At 41.9% G+C, this 25755-nt stretch overlaps 1 protein-coding gene across 1 annotated transcript in view; it reads right to left on the bottom strand.

The window, feature by feature from the left end:
* The window catches only part of LOC133609672 (inactive phospholipase D5-like), a 79435-nt gene extending 61874 nt beyond the window's left edge, over nt 1–17561 (bottom strand). Inside the window, exon 1 of the mRNA XM_072911815.1 lies at nt 17409–17561. Coding sequence (XP_072767916.1) covers nt 17409–17414 — 6 coding nt within the window. The 5' untranslated portion in view covers nt 17415–17561. The remainder of the gene's footprint in view (nt 1–17408) is intronic.
* Nucleotides 17562–25755: the final 8194 nt, after the last annotated feature.

Raw genomic sequence — 25755 nt, 5'->3', positions numbered from 1 at the left:
AAATGTTAGTAATATAAAACCATAAAACAATAATTACTTAAAATTTATAATAGTTAGTTTAGAAAGATTTTGACATAGTTATGATCAACGTTCCCTCTAAGGTGCGCGTCTGTGCAATTGCGCACTGCTCAAGCGTCCTCTGCGCACGGCAAATCTATGCCACGCACAAAATCAAATAAAAAAATAAGCGCATAACAATTTTCGACACACGGACACGACTGAGAAAACAGTTTTCGTCATCATTGTTCAAATTTTGTGACGTCTGTCGAGACGCTTTGAGGATATGAATTCCATCGATCACTTTACTGAGCAAAACTCTTTATTGTCGGCCATAAACACATCACCAAAACATTAGTAAAAAAAATGATATCTAGCAAAAGTGGTCATTTTCTGCAGTACAAACCAGACCAAAAGCAACTTTGTTATATCAACAGCACCCGCTCGCTCTTTCTCAGTTGCGCCAACTCATGCACATATGGCACTTAGCCAGCACAAAAAGTCGGACAACTCCAACACTACACATAAAGCGTAATACCAGGTCGTTACACTATGATTTACCAATCAAATGTGTGCTTATTCTATTGTCATTTATTAGGAATCTTAATTTATAAATATTAATAATGAAATGCTGTTAGTATATTAAATAAATACTAATAAAAATATATTTTCTACAAACATGAAGTTGCAGGAATGTACACATGATCCCCTGCTTACATCTCATTGTGCAACATGTGAATGTTTTAATGGGAACTAAATGCAATGTCTGAAAGGGGTACAAATTATTTCCAAAGTAGGACCTCCACCCAGACAAACAATACAAATACACAGTTCATGAAAAACAATATTTTTTGTTATTGTCATTGTAAGTGGGCCTAAACACTTATATTAGAAAATAACCTCATGGAAATGACTGCTGTCATTTGATTATGATAATAAGAGAATGTTGTCTGTCTATCTGTGTTGGCCCTGCGATGAGGTGGGGACTTGTCCAGGGTGTACCCCGCCTTCCGCCCGAATGAGATAGGCTCCAGCGCCCCCCGCAACCCCGAAAGGGACAAGCGGTAGAAAATGGATGGATGGATGGAGATTTAACTTGTTATTTAGTCAGGTTTGGGACAGGTGTGCTGCTGGTGTAGCCACAGTGTGCACGTCTGATGTTGCTCACATGGGCTCCACTGAATGCTCAGGGAGTTTTTGCGTTTGCTCACACACACGAAAAATTAGAGGGAACATTGGTTATGATTAATAAGACCTTAAAAACGTAAAACCATAAAACGTTAACTTACCTTAACCTAACGTTAACTTTGCAGCACAAATGAGCACAAACGATTGGGACACGTTTGAGAAGATTTCGACATAGTTATGATTAATAATATGTTGATAACATGTTAATTATACATTAATGACATACAACTTTAATAACTTAAAAACTATAGTTGTTATACCAAAATATTTTTGTAGCACAAAGAAATGAAACAAGTGTGGGGATATTTTGACAAGGCACACATACACTCACTGCACACACTCATTTACTGTAGGAGCATCCTGCTCGAGCCAAAAGTGTTATGCCAGCACAGAGGCGCTCGGGTTTGATCTCCTGACAAGCCGCTGCGGGCCTTTGCTAAGGAAGCGGGAAGGCTACGCAAATGTGCTCTAAGTCTGGTGACCTTTGCCAGCCGGTAATTTCAAGCCACCGAGGAAGCACATGTTGCAAAATCACTGGACTTAGTGACCGCCATGTTTAATTGTTAATGCTTTGTTGGTTTTTTTCTTCCCAGACATTCTCCTCAAGGTGACAACACATGTTTTATTGATGAGTTCTTCAGTGAAGATGTGAAGAAAAAAACGTGAGTAGTGGAAAATAAGTGGAAAACTACACTCACAGGGAGTGAGGATATGAACTCTCAGGGCATAGGGTTGATGACAACTTGACGGTTAAGGTTGTCTTTGAAGATGTTTCGCTTCTCATCCTCATCGGTTTGAGCATGAACTGATGACGGCTGCTCGGTAGGAGAGGCGAAACGTCTTCAAAGACATCCTGAACCGTCCAGATGTCATCCATTCAATACCCTGAGAATACATTGAATCTGATAAATGAGAATATTTACATGCAAATTAACAATGATAGATGACAACTAGTTAGCCTCGTGGGCATGCCATAAATGATTGTGATCCCTTAATAAATTATTTGTTGTCCCGATACCAATATTTTGGTACCGGTACCAAAATGTATTTTGATACTTTTTGATACTTTTCTAAATAAAGGGCACCACAAAAAATGCTTTATTTTAACAAAAAATCTTATAGTACATTAAACATATGTTTCTTATTGCAATTGAAGAACAATTTTGGCCTTAAAGGGGAACATTATCACAATTTCAGAAGGGTTAAAACCATTAAAAATCAGTTCCCAGTGGCTTATTATATTTTTCGAAGTTTTTTTCAAAATTTTACCCATCACGCAATATCCCTAAACAAAGCTTCAAAGTGCCTGATTTTAACCATCGTTATAAACACCTGTCCATTTTCCTGTGACGTCACATAGTGAAGCCAACACAAACAAACATGGCGCATAGAACAGCAAGGTATAGCGACATTAGCTCGGATTCAGACTCGGATTTCAGTGGCTTAAGCGATTCAACAGATTACGAATGTATTGAAACGGATGGTTGTAGTGTGGAGGCAGGTAGCGAAAACGTATATATATATATATATATATATATATATATACAGGTAAAAGCCAGTAAATTAGAATATTTTGAAAAACTTGATTTATTTCAGTAATTGCATTCAAAAGGTGTAACTTGTACATTATATTTATTCATTGCACACAGACTGATGCATTCAAATGTTTATTTCATTTAATTTTGATGATTTGAAGTGGCAACAAATGAAAATCCAAAATTCCGTGTGTCACAAAATTAGAATATTACTTAAGGCTAATACAAAAAAGGGATTTTTAGAAATGTTGGCCAACTGAAAAGTATGAAAATGAAAAATATGAGCATGTCCAATACTCAATACTTGGTTGGAGCTCCTTTTGCCTCAATTACTGCGTTAATGCGGCGTGGCATGGAGTCGATGAGTTTCTGGCACTGCTCAGGTGTTATGAGAGCCCAGGTTGCTCTGATAGTGGCCTTCAACTCTTCTGCGTTTTTGGGTCTGGCATTCTGCGTCTTCCTTTTCACAATACCCCACAGATTTTCTATGGGGCTAAGGTCAGGGGAGTTGGCGGGCCAATTTAGAACAGAAATACCATGGTCCGTAAACCAGGCACGGGTAGATTTTGCGCTGTGTGCAGGCGCCAAGTCCTGTTGGAACTTGAAATCTCCATCTCCATAGAGCAGGTCAGCAGCAGGAAGCATGAAGTGCTCTAAAACTTGCTGGTAGACGGCTGCGTTGACCCTGGATCTCAGGAAACAGAGTGGACCGACACCAGCAGATGACATGGCACCCCAAACCATCACTGATGGTGGAAACTTTACACTAGACTTCAGGCAACGTGGATCCTGTGCCTCTCCTGTCTTCCTCCAGACTCTGGGACCTCGATTTCCAAATGAAATGCAAACCAAACCAACTCAAACCATCAGTGATGGTTTGGGGTGCCATGTCATCTGCTGGTGTCGGTCCACTCTGTTTCCTGAGATCCAGGGTCAACGCAGCCATCTACCAGCAAGTTTTAGAGCACTTCATGCTTCCTGCTGCTGACCTGCTCTATGGAGATGGACATTTCAAGTTCCAACAGGACTTGGCGCCTGCACACAGCGCAAAATCTACCCGTGCCTGGTTTACGGACCATGGTATTTCTGTTCTAAATTGGCCCGCCAACTCCCCTGACCTTAGCCCCATAGAAAATCTGTGGGGTATTGTGAAAAGGAAGATGCAGAATGCCAGACCCAAAAACGCAGAAGAGTTGAAGGCCACTATCAGAGCAACCTGGGCTCTCATAACACCTGAGCAGTGCCAGAAACTCATCGACTCCATGCCACGCCGCATTAATGCAGTAATTGAGGCAAAAGGAGCTCCAACCAAGTATTGAGTATTGTACATGCTCATATTTTTCATTTTCATACTTTTCGGTTGGCCAACATTTCTAAAAATCCCTTTTTTGTATTAGCCTTAAGTAATATTCTAATTTTGTGACACACGGAATTTTGGATTTTCATTTGTTGCCACTTCAAATCATCAAAATTAAATGAAATAAACATTTGAATGCATCAGTCTGTGTGCAATGAATAAATATAATGTACAAGTTACACCTTTTGAATGCAATTACTGAAATAAATCAAGTTTTTCAAAATATTCTAATTTACTGGCTTTTACCTGTATATATGTATATATATAGGGCTTCACGGTGGAAGAGGGGTTAGTGCATCTGCCTCACAATACGAAGGTCCTGAGTAGTCTTGGGTTCAATCCCGGGCTCGGGATCTTTCTGTGTGGAGTTTGCATGTTCTCCCCGTGACTGCGTGGGTTCCCTCCGGGTACTCCGGCTTCCTCCCACCTCCAAAGACATGCACCTGGGGATAAGTTGATTGGCAACACTAAATTGGCCCTAGTGTGTGGATGTGAGTGTGAATGTTGTCTGTCTATCTGTGTTGGCCCTGCGATGAGGTGGCGACTTGTCCAGGGTGTACCCCGCCTTCCGCCCAATTGTAGCTGAGATAGGCTCCAGCGACCCCAAAGGGAATAAGCGGTAGAAAATGGATGGGATGGATGTATATATATATATTTATTTTAATATATATACATATATATATATATATATATATATATATATATATATAAGAGAAATACTTGAATTTCAGTGTTCATTTATTTACACATATACACACACATAACACTCTCTCTACTCATTGTTGAGTTAAGGGTTGAATTGTCCATCCTTGTTCTATTCTCTGTCACTATTTTTCTAACCATGCTGAACACCCACTCTGATGATGCATTCTGCTTCGTCTCCTTATTGTGTGCGCAGTTGTGCACTGCACTCTCTAAAAGCCGTATATGTTATTGTCACATATGTATGTACAGTAGATGGCAGTATTGTCCTGTTTAAGAGTGTCACAACATTGCTGTTTACGGCAGACGAACTGCTTTACGGTAGACGAAAACGTGACTGCTGTTGTTGTGTGTTGTTACCGCGCTGGGAGGATGGTAATGAAACTGCCTAACAATAAACCCACATACGAAACCAAGAACTCGCCCTCGATCATTCTACAGTTATAACGTGATTGGGCAGGAATGCTGTTTATATTGTGGGAAAGCGGACGTGAAAACAGACTGTCGACACGTCACTCATTTCGGGAGATTTTTGGGAGAAAATTTGTCCCGGGAGGTTTTCGGGAGAGGCGCTGAATTTCGGGAGTCTCCCGGAAAATCCGGGAGGGTTGGCAAGTATGGTTGATAGTGCCATTTTTGGTTTGAATGAGTCTTCTTCTACTCACCCCACTGCTGCTTCATTTTGACACATATGCCTTGCTGTTGCCCCCTGTGGGGTGGCGGGTGTCCTGCATCCATTAGCAACCTGAGTTTGAATAGTTTTATCAAGCCTATTTGGGTGATGTTCGGTGGGCCAAATGAAAAGCTTTGACGGGCCAGATGTGGCCTGCGGGCCGCAAGTTGACGAGTCCTGCTATACAATTCATATGATTTTTGTTTGTCTCTTAGTCCATTCAAGTGTTAAAATGTGCATGTGTACGAGGAATGAAAAGCAGATGGACGCTCCCGACTAATTTCTCCCTTTGTCCCAAATGAGCATCTCAATGTAAACATGTCTCCTGTATCAGTGGGCTTTGGCTGCAATGCATTGATTTTTTTACATCGTGGAGCCAGTCGTCTGGTTGCCATGGACACTGTTTCAGGTGTTTCAGCTCCGACTCGCTTTATAGTGTGCCAACTCTTGCATATGTGTGCGCGGATGTGATGATGTAGCATTGTTTGTCCACTATACCAAGTGATATCAGTAGTGTGTGTGAGCAGAATTACAAAGCATATTTTCCTTCCTTCTCATCACTATTGCTATGACGACCACCCCGCCTCTCCTCTCCTTGTCCCCGCAGACAGACACTGTGAGTGGAATGGGTCACACTCGCACCGTGCACTCGGAAGCCCACAAGACCTGTTTGACTCAAGGAACGATGTGTTCAGCCAAGTTGAAATGACAAGGACACACAGGGACAGATGGAGGAAAGGGACGAGAAAGAGTGGCGAGAAATGTCTCGTCATGGGTGAAGGTAATCCCATCTTGGTTTAAAAGTAATAGGATGAAGTGAATAGTTTAAAAATGAATGAGCTTAGCAGGGTGTGATGTTAAACAACAGCAGCGACAGGAAAACAGTCCAAAATACTAAAAGAGAACGTGCACAATGGCGAGTCGCCATTGAATATCCATTTAGACACTCTTTACACAAAAGTGGTGTTTCGGAGCCAAAATACATTCATCTATCAAAGTGCATGTGTTTCAAAACACTGTTGTAAGAAAACGCAAAAGTGAGTCACAACCAAAACAACAATGGCGGACTGCAGCGCTGTTTTTGCGTCATATGCTAATTAGAGGCTTTGTTTTGATTACCCTAAGTACTCCAATCCATGCCAATCAATGCCTACAAAAAACAAATAACCAGCTGGGTCTCTAATCGGCACTGGATCAAAAGACATTGGCATTAACAGTTGCGGCTGTAGGCGACCTCCTGATGTAGTATCTGCATTTGAAGCTTCTTGATGAGTGGTCAGCACTATTGGTCACATGACTTGCATACTTCCCCAGTTATAATAAACAAGCAAATAAAATGCATTTAAAATTGGACTTGTTGTAAGATCGTGGCCTGGCATACAAACCCCGTTTCCATATGAGTTGGGAAATTGTGTTAGATGTAAATATAAACGGAATACAATGATTTGCAAATCATGTTCAACCCATATTCAGTTGAATATGCTACAAAGACAACATATTTGATGTTCAAACTGATAAACTTTTTTTTTTTTCTGCAAATAATCATTAACTTTAGAATTTGATGCCAGCAACATGTGACAAAGAAGTTGGGAAAGGTGTCAATAAATACTGATAAAGTTGAGGAATGCTCATCAAACCCTTATTTGGAACATCCCACAGGTGTGCAGGCTAATTGGGAACAGGTGTGTGCCATGATTGGGTATAAAAACAGCTTCCCAAAAAATGCTCAGTCTTTCACAAACAAGGATGGGGCGAAGGTCACCACTTTGTCAACAAATCCGTGAGCAAATTGTTGAACAGTTTAAGAAAAACCTTTCTCAACCAGCTATTGCAAGGAATTTAGGGATTTCACCAGCTACGGTCCGTAATATCATCAAAGTGTTCAGAGAATCTGGAGAAATCACTGCACGTAAGCAGCTAAGCCTGTGACCTTCGATCCCTCAGGCTGTACTGCATCAACAAGCGACATCAGTGTGTAAAGGATATCACCACATGGGCTCAGGAACACTTCAGAAACCCACTGTCAGTAACTACAGTTGGTCGCTACATCTGTAAGTGCAACTTAAAACTCTCCTATGCAAGGCGAAAACCGTTTATCAACAACACCCAGAAACGCCGTCGGCTTCGCTGGGCCTGAGCTCATCTAAGATGGACTGATACAAAGTGGAAAAGTGTTCTGTGGTCTGACGAGTCCACATTTCAAATTGTTTTTGGAAACTGTGGACGTCGTGTCCTCCGGACCAAAGAGGAAAAGAACCATCCGGATTGTTATAGGCGCAAAGTTGAAAAGCCAGCATCTGTGATGGTATGGGGGTGTACTGGTGCCCAAGACATGGGTAACTTACACATCTGTGAAGGCGCCATTAATGCTGAAAGGTACATACAGGTTTTGGAGCAACATATGTTGCATCCAAGCAACGTTACCATGGACGCCCCTGCTTATTTCAGCAAGACAATGCCAAGCCACGTGTTTCATCAACGTGGCTTCATAGTAAAAGAGTGCTGGTACTAGACTGGCCTGCCTGTAGTCCAGACCTGTCTCCCATTGAAAATGTGTGGCGCATTATGAAGCCTAAAATACCACAATGGAGACCCCCGGACTGTTGAACAACTTAAGCTGTACATCAAGCAAGAATGGGAAAGAATTCCACCTGAGAAGCTTAAAAAATGTGTCTCCTCAGTTCCCAAATGTTTACTGAGTGTTGTTAAAAGGAAAGGCCATGTAACACAGTGGTGAACATGCCCTTTCCCAACTACTTTGGCATGTATTGCAGCCATGACATTCTAAGTTAATTACTATTTGCAAAAAAAAAAAAAGTTTATGAGTTTGAACGTCAAATATGTTGTCTTTGTAGTGCATTCAATTGTATATGGATTGAAAAGGATTTGCAAATCATTGTATTCCGTTTATATTTACATCTAACACAATTTCCCAACTCATATGGAAACAGGGTTTGTACTTGCATAGTAGAAGAGAACTTGGTCAACTATGACATTTAGCTTAAAGAGATGGCGAGAAAGACACATTTTTCCTGCGTTAGGATTGTGATGAATTCTTCCTCTAAATGGAAAGATATAAACATCTCATCAGTCAGTGACAGCAGACATTGTACAGTAAGAGATAAAAAAAAAACATGTCTTCCAATATTCGTAGTTTGTATTTTTTGTTTAGCACTTAGCAATACTGCTGCATGAGTAGGCAGGTAGCAACACTGCAGACCCCTCACACCCTGGTCACAAACTGTTAAAACTCATCCCGTCCGGCAGGGTTACAAATCACAGTACGCCAAAACAACCCATCATAAGAACCGTTTCTTCCCCAAGGTTATCAATCTGATGAACGCTGTGAAATAACTAATCTGTCACTGTTAATGTACTAACTCATGCTCACGTCATCGTCTTTTTGCTTTGCTCTATTCACCACTGCACTATTATCTTATTAGCCTTGCACAGATAAGTTAATTAAGTAGTTGTTTATATTGTTAGTTATTCATTATATTTATTGTTTAAATTGTACAAAGAGAGCACAGCCTACCAAGTCACATTCCTTACATACTTGGCCAATAAAGCTGAGTCTGTTTCTGATGGTGCTTAATGTTTCACTAAAGCTGGATCTGTTTAGCACTCAGCTTCTAAAACTTGTTGTTCATTCTCCTTATATCCAGGTTAAAAAATATCATCATTTGTACCAAAGTAGTCGTTGTTGGCTCCCATGAAATCTGCCATGATTAGTAGTAGAGATGTCTGATAATGCCTTTTTTGCCGATATTACGATATTGTCCTACTCTTAATTACCGATTCCGATATCAACAGATACCGATATATACAGTCGTGGAATTAACACATTATTATGCCTAATTTTGTTGTGATGCCCCGCTGGATGCATTAAACAATGTAACAAGGTTTTCCAAAATAAATCAACTCAAGTTATGGAAAAAATGCCAACATGGCACTGCCATATTTATTATTGAAGTCACAAAGTGCATTCTTTTTTTTAACATGCCTCAAAACAGCAGCTTGGAATTTGGGACATGCATGAGGAAGTTGAGGTTGGGGAGGCTGGGGGGGTTGTATATTGTAGCGTCCCGGAAGAATTAGTGCTGCAAGGGTTTCTGGGTATTTGTTCTGTCATGTTTATGTTGTGTTACGGTGCGGATGTTCTCCTGAAATGTTTTTGTCATTGGTGTGGGTTCACAGTGTGGCGCATATTTGTAACAGTGTTAAAGTTGTTTATACGGCCACCCTCAATGTGACCTGTATGGCTGTTGACCAATTATGCTTGCATTCACTTGTGTGTGTGAAAAGCCGTAGATATTATGTGATTAGGCCGGCACGCAAAGGAAGTGCCTTTAAGGTTTATTGGCGCTTTGTACTTCTCCCTACGTCCGTGTACACAGCGGCGTTTTAAAAAGTCATCAATTTTACTTTTTGAAACCGATACCGATAATTTTGAAACCGATACCGATAATTTCCGATATTACATTTATTTATTATCGGACATCCCTAATTAGTAGTGTTGTAGCTCTTTCTTCTTATATTCAACTTTAAAAATGATAACAACTATAGTACTTTAATGAAGTAATTGTGAGGATCTGTCACTTCACTTCAGTTTGTGTTTCCTTGTTTGGTGTTTATTCCCTGTCAGCGCTCTTATTTTCGTTGCATTTCCTGCATGTCTCCCCGAGTGCTCGTTCCCCTCACCTGTCCTTGATTGGCAGCCAGGCACACCTGGTTGCAGTTTCACATCAGGCGGCTGTTTATGCCTGCCTCGTCTGTTCCTCAATGCTCGAGGAATGATTATTTTAAGGACAGCTGTTGAAATGTTACTGACTCAGCGCTGGTGGCTGCTATAATTTTGTGCACTTCCCTGCTGCACCTTTTGGGTTTGAGTATATTAAAAGGCTCTTACCTGCACATCGATCTCTCGGTTTCTGCATCTCGGAGTCACAACTACTGCAACCATGCGAGTTCACAACAGTAATGTAATAATACTGCTCTTACGGGGTTCACCGTGGCATTCGCTACACCAATTAGCAGCAGCCCAAATTTTTGCTCGCAATTTAAAGCATAAGAATTAGCCAAGAGACAGCTGGTATCCGAAAATCTCTTTGTAACAACAATCACGTTTAGAATTAAAGCTGCAAGCCGCAATGATCGGTCTATCATTAAAGTACCAATGATTGTCACACACACACTAGGTGTGGTGAAATTTGTCCTCTGCATTTGACCCATCCCCTTGTTCACCTCCTGGGTGGTGAGGGGAGCAGTGGGCAGCAGCGGTGCCGCGCCCGGGAATCATTTTGGTGATTTAACCCCCAATTCCAACCCTTGATACTGAGTGCCAAGCAGGGGGTAATGGGTCCCATTTTTATAGTCTTTGGTATGACTTGGCCGGGGTTTGAACTCACAACCTACCGATCTCAGGGCGGACACTCTAACCACTAGGCCACAGAGTAGGGTTGGCATCAGGTGGCACGCTTGACGCAGTGCAGTCAAGTTCTTCCCGATGCCCCATTTAAATGTTGAGAAAGATTGAAGCATGTGGAAGGAAGTTGATGTTTGATTGATTGATTGATTGAAACTTTTATTAGTAGATCAGTGGTTCTTAACCTGGGTTCGATCGAACCCGAGGGGTTCGGTGAGTCGGCCTCAGGGGTTCGGCGGAGGTAAAGAGACATCCGACTTATCGTGTAAATAAAAACTTCTCCCTATCAGCATATTATGGATACCCCCAAACAATGTTCCCTCTAATTTTCCATCTGATTTGCAGGTTTTTTGATTGATTGATTTAAACTTTTACTAGCAGATTGCAAAGGAAGAGAATACACAGTACAGTTTACACAGTACAGTACATATTCCATACAATTGACCACTAAATGGTAACACCCGAATAAGTTTTTCAACTTGTCCATGTTAATCAATTCATGGTGATGTGTGGAAGGTGTGTAATTTGTTGTGAGTTCATGCACTGTGTTGGTTTTGTTCTTTGAACAAGGTGATGTTCACGGTTCATTTTGTGCACCAGTAAAAAAACATACGACTTTTTCTTGAATTTGAAAAAAAAAATATATATATATATTTTTCACTAAAGAAGGGTTCGGTGAATGCGCATATGAAACTGGTGGGGTTCGGTACCTCCAACAAGGTTAAGAACAACTGTAGTAATTGCACGGTACAGTACATAATCCGTACAATTGACCACTAAATGGTAACACCCGAATACGTTTTTCAACTTGTTGAAGTCCACGTTAATCAATTCATGGTAATGATGTCGAGGTGATGTTACTTTCAAATGGCTAACATTGAATATTTAAAAAATATCAACTGCCCATAAGTATGAACTTCAAAATGGTCATGACATATACAGTAAGTACTTGGGGATTATTATTGATGAGAACTTGTCTTTCAAATCACACGTAAACAAACTTGTGGCTAAACTTAAAATTAAATTGTTTTTTTTCTTTATAAACAAGTCAGGATTTTTTCCTACAAGTTAGGAAATGCTTGATTCTGACCACTTTCATGCCTATGCTGGATTATGGAGACTTGCTTTTTTATGAATACACCCGACACTTATTTGAAAAAAGCGGATACTGTAAATCACTGTGCCTTACGTTTTATTACTAGTTGTGGCAACCTTATCCACCATTGCACATTGTATGCAAAAGCAAACTGTCCATCTTTGTCAGTCCGCAGATTTTCTCGATGGATGGTTTATACATATATATATATAAATCATGTCTCGGTCTGGTTTCCACTTATTTATGTTTTTTTATGTGTAGAGACTCCAGTCGCTATAAGTTTAAGGTCACAGGACATCCTTGGCTTGTTGGTTCCGAGAGCCAACACAAGTCTTAGTAAAAAAAGCCTTCAGATTTGCTGTTCCGTGGTCATGGAATGAATTACAAAAGGATCTGAGGCTGCCTTAACTAATCACTTTGGGGGAATTTCACACCATTTTAAAATATCGAGAAGATGTTTCTATTGGGCACTGTACTTGCTTTTAACATCCATCCATCCATTTTCTACCGCTTATTCCCTTCGGGGTCACGGGGGGCGCTGGAGCCTATCTCAGCCGGCGTACACTTTTAACATGTTTAAAAAAAAATTAAAAAAAATTTAAACATTTTATTTTTTACCTATTGCATGTTTTTTTAATGTTAATGTTGTCAGTAACGTGTACTTTTAACTATAATGTGTGACTGCTCCTGTTTTTGTTGTTGTTGTTGTATTTATTTATGAAACCTGTTTTTGCTTCCCTCTTGGCCAGGTCACTCTTGCAAAAGAGATTTTAATCTCAGTTAGTTTTTTTGCCTGGTTAAATAAATTGAAATGAAAAAAAAAATGAATGAAAGTTATGACAGTTATAATTCATCACAATTTTCCACCACAAGGGGGCACTTTTGGTGTCGATGGCAATTTCTAGTCATGGTCAGAACCCAACCTTAAAGGGGAACATTATCACAATTTCAGAATGGTTAAAACCATTAAAAATCAGTTCCCAGTGGCTTATTATATTTTTCGAAGTTTTTTTCAAAATTTTACCCATCACGCAATATCCCTAAAAAAAAGCTTCAAAGTGCCTGATTTTAACCATCGTTATATACACCCGTCCATTTTCCTGTGACGTCACATAGTGAAGCCAACTCAAACAAACATGGCGGAAAGAACAGCAAGCTATAGCGACATTAGCTCGGATTCAGACTCGGATTTCAGCGGCTTAAGCGATTCAACAGATTACGAAGGTATTGAAACGGATGGTTGTAGTGTGGAGGCAGGTAGCGAAAACGAAATTGAAGAAGAAACTGAAGCTATTGAGCCATATCGGTTTGAACCGTATGCAAGCGAAACCGGCGAAAACGACACGACAGCCAGCGACACGGGAGAAAGCGAGGACGAATTCGGCGATCGCCTTCTAACCAACGATTGGTATGTGTTTGTTTGGCATTAAAGGAAACTAACAACTATGAACTAGGTTTACAGCATAAGAAATACATTTGGCAACAACATGCACTTTGAGAGTGCAGACAGCCCAATTTTCATCAATTAATATATTCTGTAGACATACCCTCATGTCAGCAGGCCAGGGAAGCTAGGGTCGATATTCTTCTCTTGATCATCTTCGGTGGCATAAGGGACGGTGTGAGCCAAGACATCCAGGGGGTTTAGCTCGCTCGTCTGCGGGAACAAACTGCCGCCATTGCTTGCCGTGCTACCGAGGTCCTTTGTCCCTGGATTGCTCTCACACTCCGGCAGATTCAATGGGGGTCTGGCGGCAGATTTCTTTGACTTTATCGTTGGAAATGCATCTGCTTTGAGTGTCGCAGGATATCCACACATTCTTGCCATCTCTGTCGCAGCATAGCTTTCGTCGGTAAAGTGTGCGGAACAAACGTCCAATTTCTTGCCACTTTCGCATCTTTGGGCCACTGGTGCAACTTGAATCCGTCCCTGTTCGTGTTGTTACACCCTCCGACAACACACCGACGAGGCATGATGTCTCCAAGGTACGGAAAACAGTCGAAAAAACGGAAAATAACAGAGCTGATTTGACTCGGTGTTTGAGAAAATGGCGGATTGCTTCCCGATGTGACGTCACGTTGTGACGTCATCGCTCCGAGAGCGAATATTAGAAAGGCGTTTAATTCGCCAAAATTCACCCATTTAGAGTTCGGAAATCGGTTAAAAAAATATATGGTCTTTTTTCTGCAACATCAAGGTATATATTGACGCTTACATAGGTCTGGTGATAATGTTCCCCTTTAAACTCTTCTGTTTGGAAGGAGAACTGATCATTTAGAGTTATGGTAATTTCAGTTTGATGGTTGACGGCGAGGAGCACTTTTCGCTACAAGGGCTCGCCCCAACCATTAATTGGTACGAATAGGCATCAACCCATCCATCCTTTCAGGATGTCATCATCATTATTTGAAAGGAATCTGATGAAGATATGAAATTGTGGAGCCAAGTTATAATAATTACAATGTTTGTAGCGAGTCATCAAATCAAAGTTTGGCGCTATGCCATGCCCACATCCTACGGCGTAGGCAACATTTCTTTGCAATTTATCACCCATCGGTTAAGCATCTGTCTCTGATCACCTAAAGTGAAGTAATGGCAGTTTGATTGGTGTTTTCACCACCAGGCTGCGCCCACTACGAATAGACATGAGGATGTCATCATCATTATTTCTACCAATTATGACCAAGATCTGAATCTGTGGAGCCGAGTTATTAACGTTTGTGGCAAACCATCAGATCAAAGTTTGGCGCCATGCCACGCCCACATCTTATGGCGTAGACAAAATTGATTTGCAATATATCATCGCCGATATGTGTAGTTTGTGTCATTTTAACCTCGGCTCATTTGGTCAGAGTCCAGAGAGGGATTTTGTTAAAGTACGACTGCTGTTTTGGCTTAAAATTGGCCGACGGAAAACAATGTTTGTTTTCAGATGTGGGTTAGTGCGATTTTGTCATGATTAGAGATGTCCGAAAATGGTTTTTTTGCCGTTATCCGATATTCCCATATTGTCCAACTCTTAATTACCGATTCCGATATCAACCGATACCGATATATGCAGTCGTGGAATTAACACATTATTATGCCTAATTTTGTTGTGATGCCCCGCTGGATGCATTAAACCAGTGGTTCTTAACCTTGTTGGAGGTACCGAACCCCACCAGTTTCATATGCGCATTCACCGAACCCTTGTTTAGTGAAAAATAAAATGTTTTTTTTCAAATTCAAGACAAAGTTATATGTTTTTGGTAACACTTTAGTATGGGGAACATATTCTAAGTAACGAAGACTTCATTTAGAGTTATTTGGTTAGGGTTAGGGTTAGAGGGTTAGAGCCAGGGTTAGAGGGTTAGGGTTATAATAAGGCCATGCCGAATAAGGCATTAATAAGTACCGTATTTTTCGGAGTATAAGTCGCACCGGAGTATAAGTCGCACCTGCCGAAAATGCATAAAAAAGAAGGAAAAAAACATATATAAGTCGCACTGGAGTATAAGTCGCATTTTTGGGGGAAACTTATTTGATAAAACCCAACACCAAGAATAGACATTTGAAAGGCAATTCAAATTAAATAAAGAATAGTGAACAACAGGCTGAATAAGTGTACGTTATATGATGGATAAATAACCAACTGAGAACGTGCCTGGTATGTTAACGTAACATATTATGGTAAGAGTCATTCAAATAACTATAACATATAGAACATGCTATACGTTTACCAAACAATCTGTCACTCCTAATCACTAAATCCCATGAAATCTTATACGTCTAGTCTCTTACGTGAATGAGCTAAATAATATTATTTGATACTTTACGGTAATGTGTTAATAATTTCACACATAAGTCGCTCCTGAGTATAAGTCGCACCCCTGGCCAAACTATGAAAAAAACTGCGACTTATAGTCCGAAAAATACGGTACTTAATAATGGCTAGTTAAGAGCCAATATGTTACTAATTTGCATGTTAATAAGCAACTAATTAATGGTGAATATGTTCCCCATACTAAAGTGTTACCATGTTTTTTTACTGGTGCACAAAATGAACCGTGCATGAACCTCACCTTGTTCAAAGAACAAAACCAACACAGTGCATAAACTCACAACAAATTACACACCTGCAAATCAGTGTGACTTCTGCTGTTGCCGTATCCGTAATACGCGGATAGGGAGAAGTATTTATTTACACGATGAGTCGGGTGTGTCTTGACCTCCGCCGAACCCCTGAGCCCGACTCACCGAACCCCTAGGGTTCGATCGAACCCAGGTTTTCCAAAATAAATCAACTCACGTTATGGAAAAAAATGCCAACATGGCACTGCCATATTTATTATTGAAGTCACAAAGTGCTTTTTTTTTTTAACATGCCTCAAAACAGCAGCTTGGAATTTGGGACATGCGCTCCCTGAGAGAGCATGAGGAGGTTGAGGTGGGCGGGGTGGGGGTGTATATTGTAGCGTCCCGGAAGAGTTAGTGCTGCAAGGGATTCTGGGTATTTGTTCTGTTGTGTTTATGTTGTGTTACGGTGCGGATGTTCTCCCGAAATGTGTTTGTCATTCTTGTTTGGTGTGGGTTCACAGTGTGGCGCATATTTGTAACAGTGTTAAAGTTGTTTATACGGGCACCCTCAGTGTGACCTGTATGGCTGTTGACCAAATATGCCTTGCATGCACTTTTGTGTGTGAAAAGCCGTAGATATTATGTGACTGGGCCAGCATGCAAAGGCAGTGCCCTCAAGGATTATTGGCGCTCTGTACTTCTCCCTACGTCCGTGTACACAGCGGCGTTTTAAAAAGTCATAAACTGTACTTTTTGAAACCGATATCGATAATTTTGAAACCGATACCGATAATTTCCGATATTACATTTTAAAGCATTTATCGGCCGATAATATCGGCAGTCCGATATTATCGGACATCCCTAGTCATGATAGATAATACGTGAAAATGGTAGCATGGGATAATTTAGAAATTTCGCGTTCGGGAACCCTCAAACCCGTGTTCGGGAACACTGATGCGGTTGCAAAAATTAGTGAGTTTTTTGTTAAGGGCCTCAATAATGTGACCAATGTGAGAGGTCAAAAATAAACAAAATAATTTAAACAAAGCCTTCGAATAATGACATGTATCAATCTCGTCACTAATTCAATGACTACTGTTTTTATGGAAAGGAACTATAACCTGCATTTTTTTTTTTTTAAACGTTAAATTCCCAACACTTTGTTGCACCACTTCTCTGACTTTAAATACATAATACTGCCACCCAGAGGACACCTACAGCCATTGTTTGCAACAATCGGCCCCGCTAGCAACTTATTTGAATGTGGCATTTATCAAGTAGCACGCACTTAGTCCGCGACATCACGTACATCATCCTCTCCTGAGCGAGCAACAGCATCAGCATTAAAAAACAAGAAATGATTGTTGTAAGATCTCACCTTCATGACGCATCCCTCCTTCCCCACTGATGAAAGGAAGTCTCTATCTATCTATCTATCTATCTATCTATCTATCTATCTATCTATCTATCTATCTATCTACCTACTTTCTTCTTGTTTCCACCCTTCTTGTGTTCCTCCTCCTGTCTTCACTGGGTATGGTGTGTTCGTCCACCTCTTTCTAACTCTCCCGCTTCCTCCATCCATCCCTCCTTCTCTCTCCCTCGCTCCCTCCTTTCCCTGCCACCCTGCCTCCTCCATCCTCTCTTCCCCCGTGTTAGAAAGCTCACATTTCTCGCTTCCTCCCTGATGGACATTGAAAGTGGGAGGGAAAGGGAGAATAAATAGAAGGTCCGGCTCTTGTCTCCTCTTATTCTATCCGTGTGTGTGTGTGTGTGTGTTTAACACACACACACACACACACACACACACACACACGCACGGGATACACTGGTTTTCTCTCAAGTGCTGTAGAATGGTGCAGTGAGGCAATAACTCTTCAAGTGTTTTGTATCACCCCAGCATCATTTCTTGTATACAAAATAAAGCCCCACCATTCTATGCTCGCTTCCCCTCTTCATAAAAGAGAATGAAAGATGGCACATCATAGTGCACTAATTGAAGTATGCTCTTTTTGAAATGGCACGTTGACATGCAGATCCTGTGCAGATGCAGAGTGGTGTTGGATCTTTGCAAGTCTTGGCAACCCCTGCAGCAGTGCACTGCCACATACATTCCAGCAGAGGGCGCCAGTGCAAAACACCAGCAGTGAATGCCTGTTGAGGCGTTTTTTTTGTTTGTTGATAAAACAATGGCAGTTTGATTCCTTTAAAACAGAGGTGTCAAACTTGTTTTCATATAGGGCCACATCGCAAATATGGCCGCGATCAAAGGGCCACATTAAATGACGTGACGGACCACAATAAATGATGCGGAGAACCACGTTAAATGATGTGGGAGACCACATTGAATGGCATGACGGGTGATGTTAAATGACATGGAAGACCATATTAAATGATGTGGCGGGCCACTTCAATTATGTGGCGAACCACATTAAATGACGTGAAAGACCACATTGAATGACACGGCGGGCCACAATAAATGATGCGGAGAACCACGTTAAATGATGTGAAAGACCACATTGTATGGCATGACGGGCTATGTTAAATGACATTGAAGACCACGTTAAATGACGTGGCGGGCCACATTAAATTATGGGGCAAACCACATCAAATGACGTGGAAGACACATGTAATGACGTGACGGGCCACAGTAATTGATGTGGCAGACTACATGTAAGGCCAATTGAAATGATGCGGAGGACCACATTGAATGGCATGACGGGCCATTTTAAATGATGTGGCGAACCACATCAAATGATGTGGAAGACACGTTATGACGTGACGGGCCACAATAATTGATGTGGCAGACTACATCAAATGATGTGTAAGGCCACATTGAATGGCATGACAGGCCATTTGAAATGATGTGGAAGGCCACTTAATGACGCGGAGGACCACACTGAATGGCATGACGGGCCAACTTAAATTACGTCAAAGACCACGTTAAATGACGTGGCGAATCACATTAAAATGAAATGGAAGACCACATTTGATGACATGATGGGCTACATCAAATGATGTGTAAGGCCTCATTGAATGGCATGACGGGCCACTTTAAATGATGTGGAAGACCACATTAAATGACGTGGCGAACCACATCAAATGACGTGGACGGGCCACAATAATTGATGTGGCAGACTACATCAAATGATGTGTAAGGCCACATTGAATGGCATGACAGGCCACTTGAAATGATGTGGAAGGCCACTTAATGACGTGGAGGACCACACTGAATGGCATGACGGGCCAACTTAAATGATGTGGAAGACCACGTTAAATGACGTGGCGGGCACATTAAATGATGTGGCGAATCACATTAAAATGAAATGGAGGACCACATTGGATGACATGATGGGCTACATCAAATGATGTGTAAGGCCACATTGAATGGCATGACGGGCCACATTAAATGATGTGTAAGACCACATTAAATGACGTGGCGAACCACATCAAATGATGTGGAAGACACATGTAATGACGTGACGGGCCACAATAATTGATGTGGCAGACTACATCAAATGATGTGTAAGGACACATTGAATGGCATGACAGGCCACTTGAAATGATGTGGAATGCCATTTAATGACGCGGAGGACCACACTGAATGGCATGACGGGCCAACTTAAATTACGTGGAAGACCACGTTAAATGACGTGTCGGGCACATTAAATGATGTGGCGAATCACATTAAAATGAAATGGAAGACCACATTGAATGACATAATGGGCTACATCAAATGATGTGTAAGGCCACGTTGAATGGCATGACGGGCCACTTTAGATGATGTGGAAGACCACATTAAATGACGTGGCGAACCACATCAAATGACGTGGAAGACACATGTAATGACGTGACGAGCCACAATAATTGATGTGGCAGACTACATCAAATGATGTGTAAGGCCACATTGAATGGCATGACGGGCCACTTGAAATGATGTGGAAGGCCACTTAATGACGCGGAGGACCACACTGAATGGCATGACGGGCCATTTCAAATGACTTGGAAGATCATATTAAATGACATGGAAGACCACGTTAAATGACGTGGCGGGCCACTTTAAATAATGTGGCGAACCACGTTAAAATAAAATGGAAGAACACATTGGATGACATGATGGGCTACATCAAACGCATCCCAGCTACAACTGGGTTCTCTGAACACAGATACAACTGTATCTACGACGGATACTGCAATACAAAATAGTCTCTCTCTTTTTGATGAAATAACATTAGAGGAACTATTACAGCGTGTAAGTGGGATAAAACAAACAACATGTTTACTCGACCCACTTCCTGGGAAACTTATCAAGGAGCTTTTTGTATTATTAGGTCCATCAGTGCTAAATATTATAAACTTATCACTTTCCTCTGGCACTGTTCCCCTAGCATTCAAGAAAGCGGTTATTCATCCTCTGCTCAAAAGACCTAACCTTGACCCTGACCTCATGGTAAACTACCGACCGGTGTCCCACCTTCCCTTTATTTCGAAAATCCTCGAAAAAATTGTCGCACAGCAGCTAAATGAACACTTAGTGTCTAACAATCTCTGTGAACCTTTTCAATCCGGTTTCAGGGCAAATCACTCTACGGAGACAGCCCTCGCAAAAATGACTAATGATCTACTGCTAACGATGGATTCTGATGCGTCATCTATGTTGCTGCTTCTTGATCTTAGAGCTGCTTTTGATACCGTCGATCATAATATTTTATTAGAGCGTATCAAAACACGTATTGGTATGTCAGACTTAGCTTTGTCGTGGTTTAACTCTTATCTTACTGACAGGATGCAATGCGTCTCCCATAATAATGTGACCTCGGACTATGTTAAGGTAACGTGCGAAGTTCCTCAGGGTTCGGTTCTTGGCCCTGCACTCTTTAGTATTTACATGCTGCCGCTAGGCGACATCATACGCAAATACGGTGTTAGCTTTCATTGTTATGCTGATGACACCCAACTCTACATGCCCCTAAAGCTGACCAACACGCCGGATTGTAGTCAGCTGGAGGCGTGTCTTAATGAAATTAAACAATGGATGTCCGCTAACTTCTTGCAACTCAACGCCAAGAAAACGGAAATGCTGATTATCGGTCCTGCTAAACACCGACATTTATTTAATAATACCACCTTAACATTTGACAACCAAACAATTACACAAGGCGAATCAGTAAAGAATCTGGGTATTATCTTCGACCCAACTCTCTCGTTTGAATCACACATTAAGAGTGTTACTAAAACGGCCTTCTTTCATCTCCGTAATATCGCTAAAATCCGTTCTATTTTATCCACTAGCGACGCTGAGATCATTATTCATGCGTTCGTTACGTCTCGTCTCGACTACTGTAACGTATTATTTTCGGGTCTCCCTATGTCTAGCATTAAAAAATTACAGTTGGTACAAAATGCGGCTGCTAGACTTTTGACAAGAACAAGAAAGTTTGATCATATTACGCCTATACTGGCTCACCTGCACTGGCTTCCTGTGCACTTAAGATGTGACTTTAAGGTTTTACTACTTACGTATAAAATACTACACGGTCTAGCTCCGTCCTATCTTGTCGATTGCATTGTACCATATGTCCCGGCAAGAAATCTGCGTTCAAAGAACTCCGGCTTATTAGTGATTCCCAGAGCCCAAAAAAAGTCTGCGGGCTATAGAGCGTTTTCTATTCGGGCTCCAGTACTATGGAATGCCCTCCCGTTAAACAATTAGAGATGCTACCTCAGTAGAAGCATTTAAGTCCCATCTTAAAACTCATTTGTATACTCTAGCCTTTAAATAGCCCCCCTGTTAGACCAGTTGATCTGCCGTTTCTTTTCTTTTCTCCTCTGCTCCCCTTTTCCTTGAGGGGGGGGGGGGGGGGGGGGGGCACAGGTCCGGTGGCCATGGATGAAGTGCTGGCTGTCCAGAGTCGGGACCCGGGGTGGACCGCTCGCCTGTGCATCGGCTGGGAACATCTCTGCGCTGCTGACCCGTCTCCGCTCGGGATGGTGTCCTGCTGGCCCCACTATGGACTGGACTCTTACTATTATGTTGGATCCACTATGGACTGGACTCTCACAATATTATGTCAGACCCACTCGACATCCATTGCTTTCGGTCTCCCCTAGAGGGGGGGGGGTTACCCACATATGCGGTCCTCTCCAAGGTTTCTCATAGTCATTCACATCGACGTCCCACTGGGGTGAGTTTTTCCTTGCCCTTATGTGGGCTTTGTACTGAGGATGTCGTTGTGGCTTGTGCAGCCCTTTGAGACACTTGTGATTTAGGGCTATATAAATAAAGATTGATTGATTGATTGATTGATCAAATGATGTGGAAGTACACATTGAATGACATGATAGGCCAATTCAAATGATGTGTAAGGCCACATTGAATGGCATGACGGGCCACTTTAAATTATGTGGAAGGCCACTTAATGATGCAGAGGACCACACTGAATGGTATGACGGGCCATTTCAAATGACTTGGAAGATCATATTAAATGACATGGAAGACCACATTAAATGACGTGGTGGGCCACATTAAATGATGTGGCGAACCACATTAAAATACAATCTAAGACCACATTGGATGACATGCTGGGCTACATCAAAAGATGTGGAAGTACACATTGAATGACATGATGGGCCACATCAAATGATGTGTAAGGCCACATTGAATGGCATGACGGGCCACTTTAAATTATGTGGAAGGCCACTTAATGATGCAGAGGACCACACTGAATGGCATGACGGCCCATTTCAAATGACTTGGAAGATCATATTAAATGACATGGAAGACCACGTTAAATGACGTGGCGAACCACATTAAAATAAAATGGAAGACCACATTGGATGACATGATGGGCTACATCAAATGATGTGGAAGTACACATTGAATGACATGATGGGCCACATCAAATGATTTGTAAGGCCACAATGAATGGCATGACGGGCCATTTTAAATGATGTGGAAGATCACATTAAATGACGTGGAAGACCACATTGAATGACGTGATGGGCCACATCAAATGAAGTGGAAGAACACATTGAATGATGTAGAAGACCATATTAAATGACTTGGCAGACTACATCCAATCACGTGGAAGATCACATTAAATGAGGTGGTGGGCCACTTTAATGACGCAGAGGACCGCATTGAATGGCATGACGGGCCATTTTAAATGATGTGGAAGATCACATTAAATGACATGGAAGACCCCGTTAAATGAAGTGGCGGACCACATCAAAATGATTTGGCGAACCACGTTAAAATGACGTGGGAGACCACATTGGATGACATGATGGGCTGTATCAAATGATGTGGAAGAACACATTGAATGACATGACAGGCCACATCACATGGTGTGGAAAACCACATTAAATGACTTGGCAGACTACATCAAATGACGTGGAAGATCACATTGAATGACGTGGCGGGCCACATTAAATGACGCGGAGGACCACATTGAATGGCATGACGGGCCATTTTAAATGATGTGGAAGATCACATTAAATGACATGGAAGATCCCGTTAAATGACGTGGCGGGCCACGTCAAAATGATTTGGCGAACCACATTAAAATGATGTGGGAGACCACATTGGATGACATGATGGGCTATATCAAATGATGTGGAAGAACACATTGAATGACATGACAGGCCACATCAAATGGTGTGGAAGACCACATTAAATGACTTGGCAGACTACATCACATGACGTGGAAGATCACATTGAATGATGTGGCGGGCCACCTTAATGGCGTGGAGGACCACATTGAATGGCATGACGGGCCACTTTAAATGATGTGAAAGACCACATTAAATGACGTGGAGACGTGGACGTGCAGATGGTGTTGGATCTTTGCAAGTCTTGTCAACCCCTGCAGCAGTGCACTGCCACGTAAAGCCCAGCAGAGGGCGCTAGTGCAAAACACCTGCAGTGAATGCTTTTTTTTTTTTTTTTTGCTAAAACAATGACAGTTTGATTCCTTTAAGACAGAGGTGTCAAACTTGTTTTCATTTAGGGCCACATCGCAAATATGGCTGCGATCAAAGGGCCACATTGAATGGCATGACGGGCCACAATAAATTACGTTAAAAGTTTTTTTAGGTAAGTTAAATGATAAATGGATTATACTTGTAAAGCGCTTTTCTATCTTCAAGGTACTCAAAGCGCTTTGACACTATTTCCACATTCACCCATTCACACACACATATTTTTTGGTATTTCACTAATGCTAACAGTAAGCATGCTATTGTTGGCATATTACCGTGAGCAACATAGCTTTTTTTTTTAAAAGCTCATTTTGCCTGTATTTTTCTGTTACCTGACGCTATCTGGCCAGCGTGCTAACTGTTAGCATTTCAGTTTGGCCTTGGCTCTCAAGCATTCACACAAAATGTCTATCAAAATTGTATTTTCCTGTGCGTTGAAAAAAAAATTATATATTGGTTTTGAAGTTGAAAACTACCAAAGTGGCCCCCGCATCCTTCCGGCGGAAAAAGTTTGGGCACCCCTGTTATGGACAAACAAGAAGATTTCACTCAACCTTTAGTATCGATTAGAGATGTCCAATAATGGCTTTTTTGCCGATTTCCGATATTGTCCAACTCTTAATTACATATTCCGATATCAACCGATACCGATATATACAGTCGTGGAATTAACACATTATTATGCCTAATTTTGTTGTGATGCCCCGCTGGATGCATTAAACAATGTAACAAGGTTTTCCAAAATAAATCAACTCAAGTGTTGGAAAAAATTGCCAACATGGCACTGCTATATTTATTATTGAAGTCACAAAGTGCATTGTTTTTTTTAACATGCCTCAAAACAGCAGCTTGGAATTTGGGACATGCTCTCCCTGAGAGAGCATGAGGAGGTTGAAGTTTGAGGTGGGCGGGGTTGAGGTGGGGTGGGGGGTAGCGGGGGGTGTATATTGTAGCGTCACGGAAGAGTTAGTGCTGCAAGGGGTTCTGGGTATTTGTTCTGTTGTGTTTATGTTGTGTTACGGTGCGAATGTTCTCCCGAAATGTGTTTGTCATTCTTGTTTGGTGTGGGTTCACAGTGTGGCGCATAATTGTAACAGTGTTAAAGTTGTTTATACGGCCACCCTCAGTGTGACCTGTATGGCTGTTCACCAAGTATGCTTTGCATTCACTTGTGTGTGTGAAAAGTCATAGATATTATGTGATTGGGCCGGCACGCAAAGGCAGTGCCTTTAAGGTTTATTGGCGCTCTGTACTTCTCCCTACGTCCGTGTACACAGCGGCGTTTTATATAGTCATACATTTTACTTTTTGAAACCGATACCGAGTGGATCGTGAGATCGACAGGCGGATCGGTGCGGCATCTTCAGTAATGCGGACGCTGTATCAATCCGTTGTGGTGAAGAAGGAGCTGAGCCGGAAGGCAAAGCTCTCGATTTACCGGTCGATCTACGTTCCCATCCTCACCTATGGTCATGAGCTTTGGGTCATGACCGAAAGGACAAGATCACGGGTACAAGCGGCCGAAATGAGTTTCCTCCGCCGAGTGGCGGGGCTCTCCCTTAGAGATAGGGTGAGAAGCTCTGTCATTCGGGGGGAGCTCAAAGTAAAGCCGCTGCTCCTCCACATCGAGAGGAGCCAGATGAGGTGGTTCGGGCATCTGGTCAGGATGCCACCCGAACGCCTCCCTAGGAAGGTGTTTCGGGCACGTCCGACCGGTAGGAGGCCACGGGGAAGACCCAGGACAC

The sequence above is a fragment of the Nerophis lumbriciformis genome, linkage group LG02 (genome assembly GCF_033978685.3).
Source record: "Nerophis lumbriciformis linkage group LG02, RoL_Nlum_v2.1, whole genome shotgun sequence".
Lineage (NCBI taxonomy): Eukaryota > Metazoa > Chordata > Actinopteri > Syngnathiformes > Syngnathidae > Nerophis > Nerophis lumbriciformis.
Note: the sequence above shows the minus strand (reverse complement) of the source record. Positions and strands in the feature narration are given on the sequence as shown.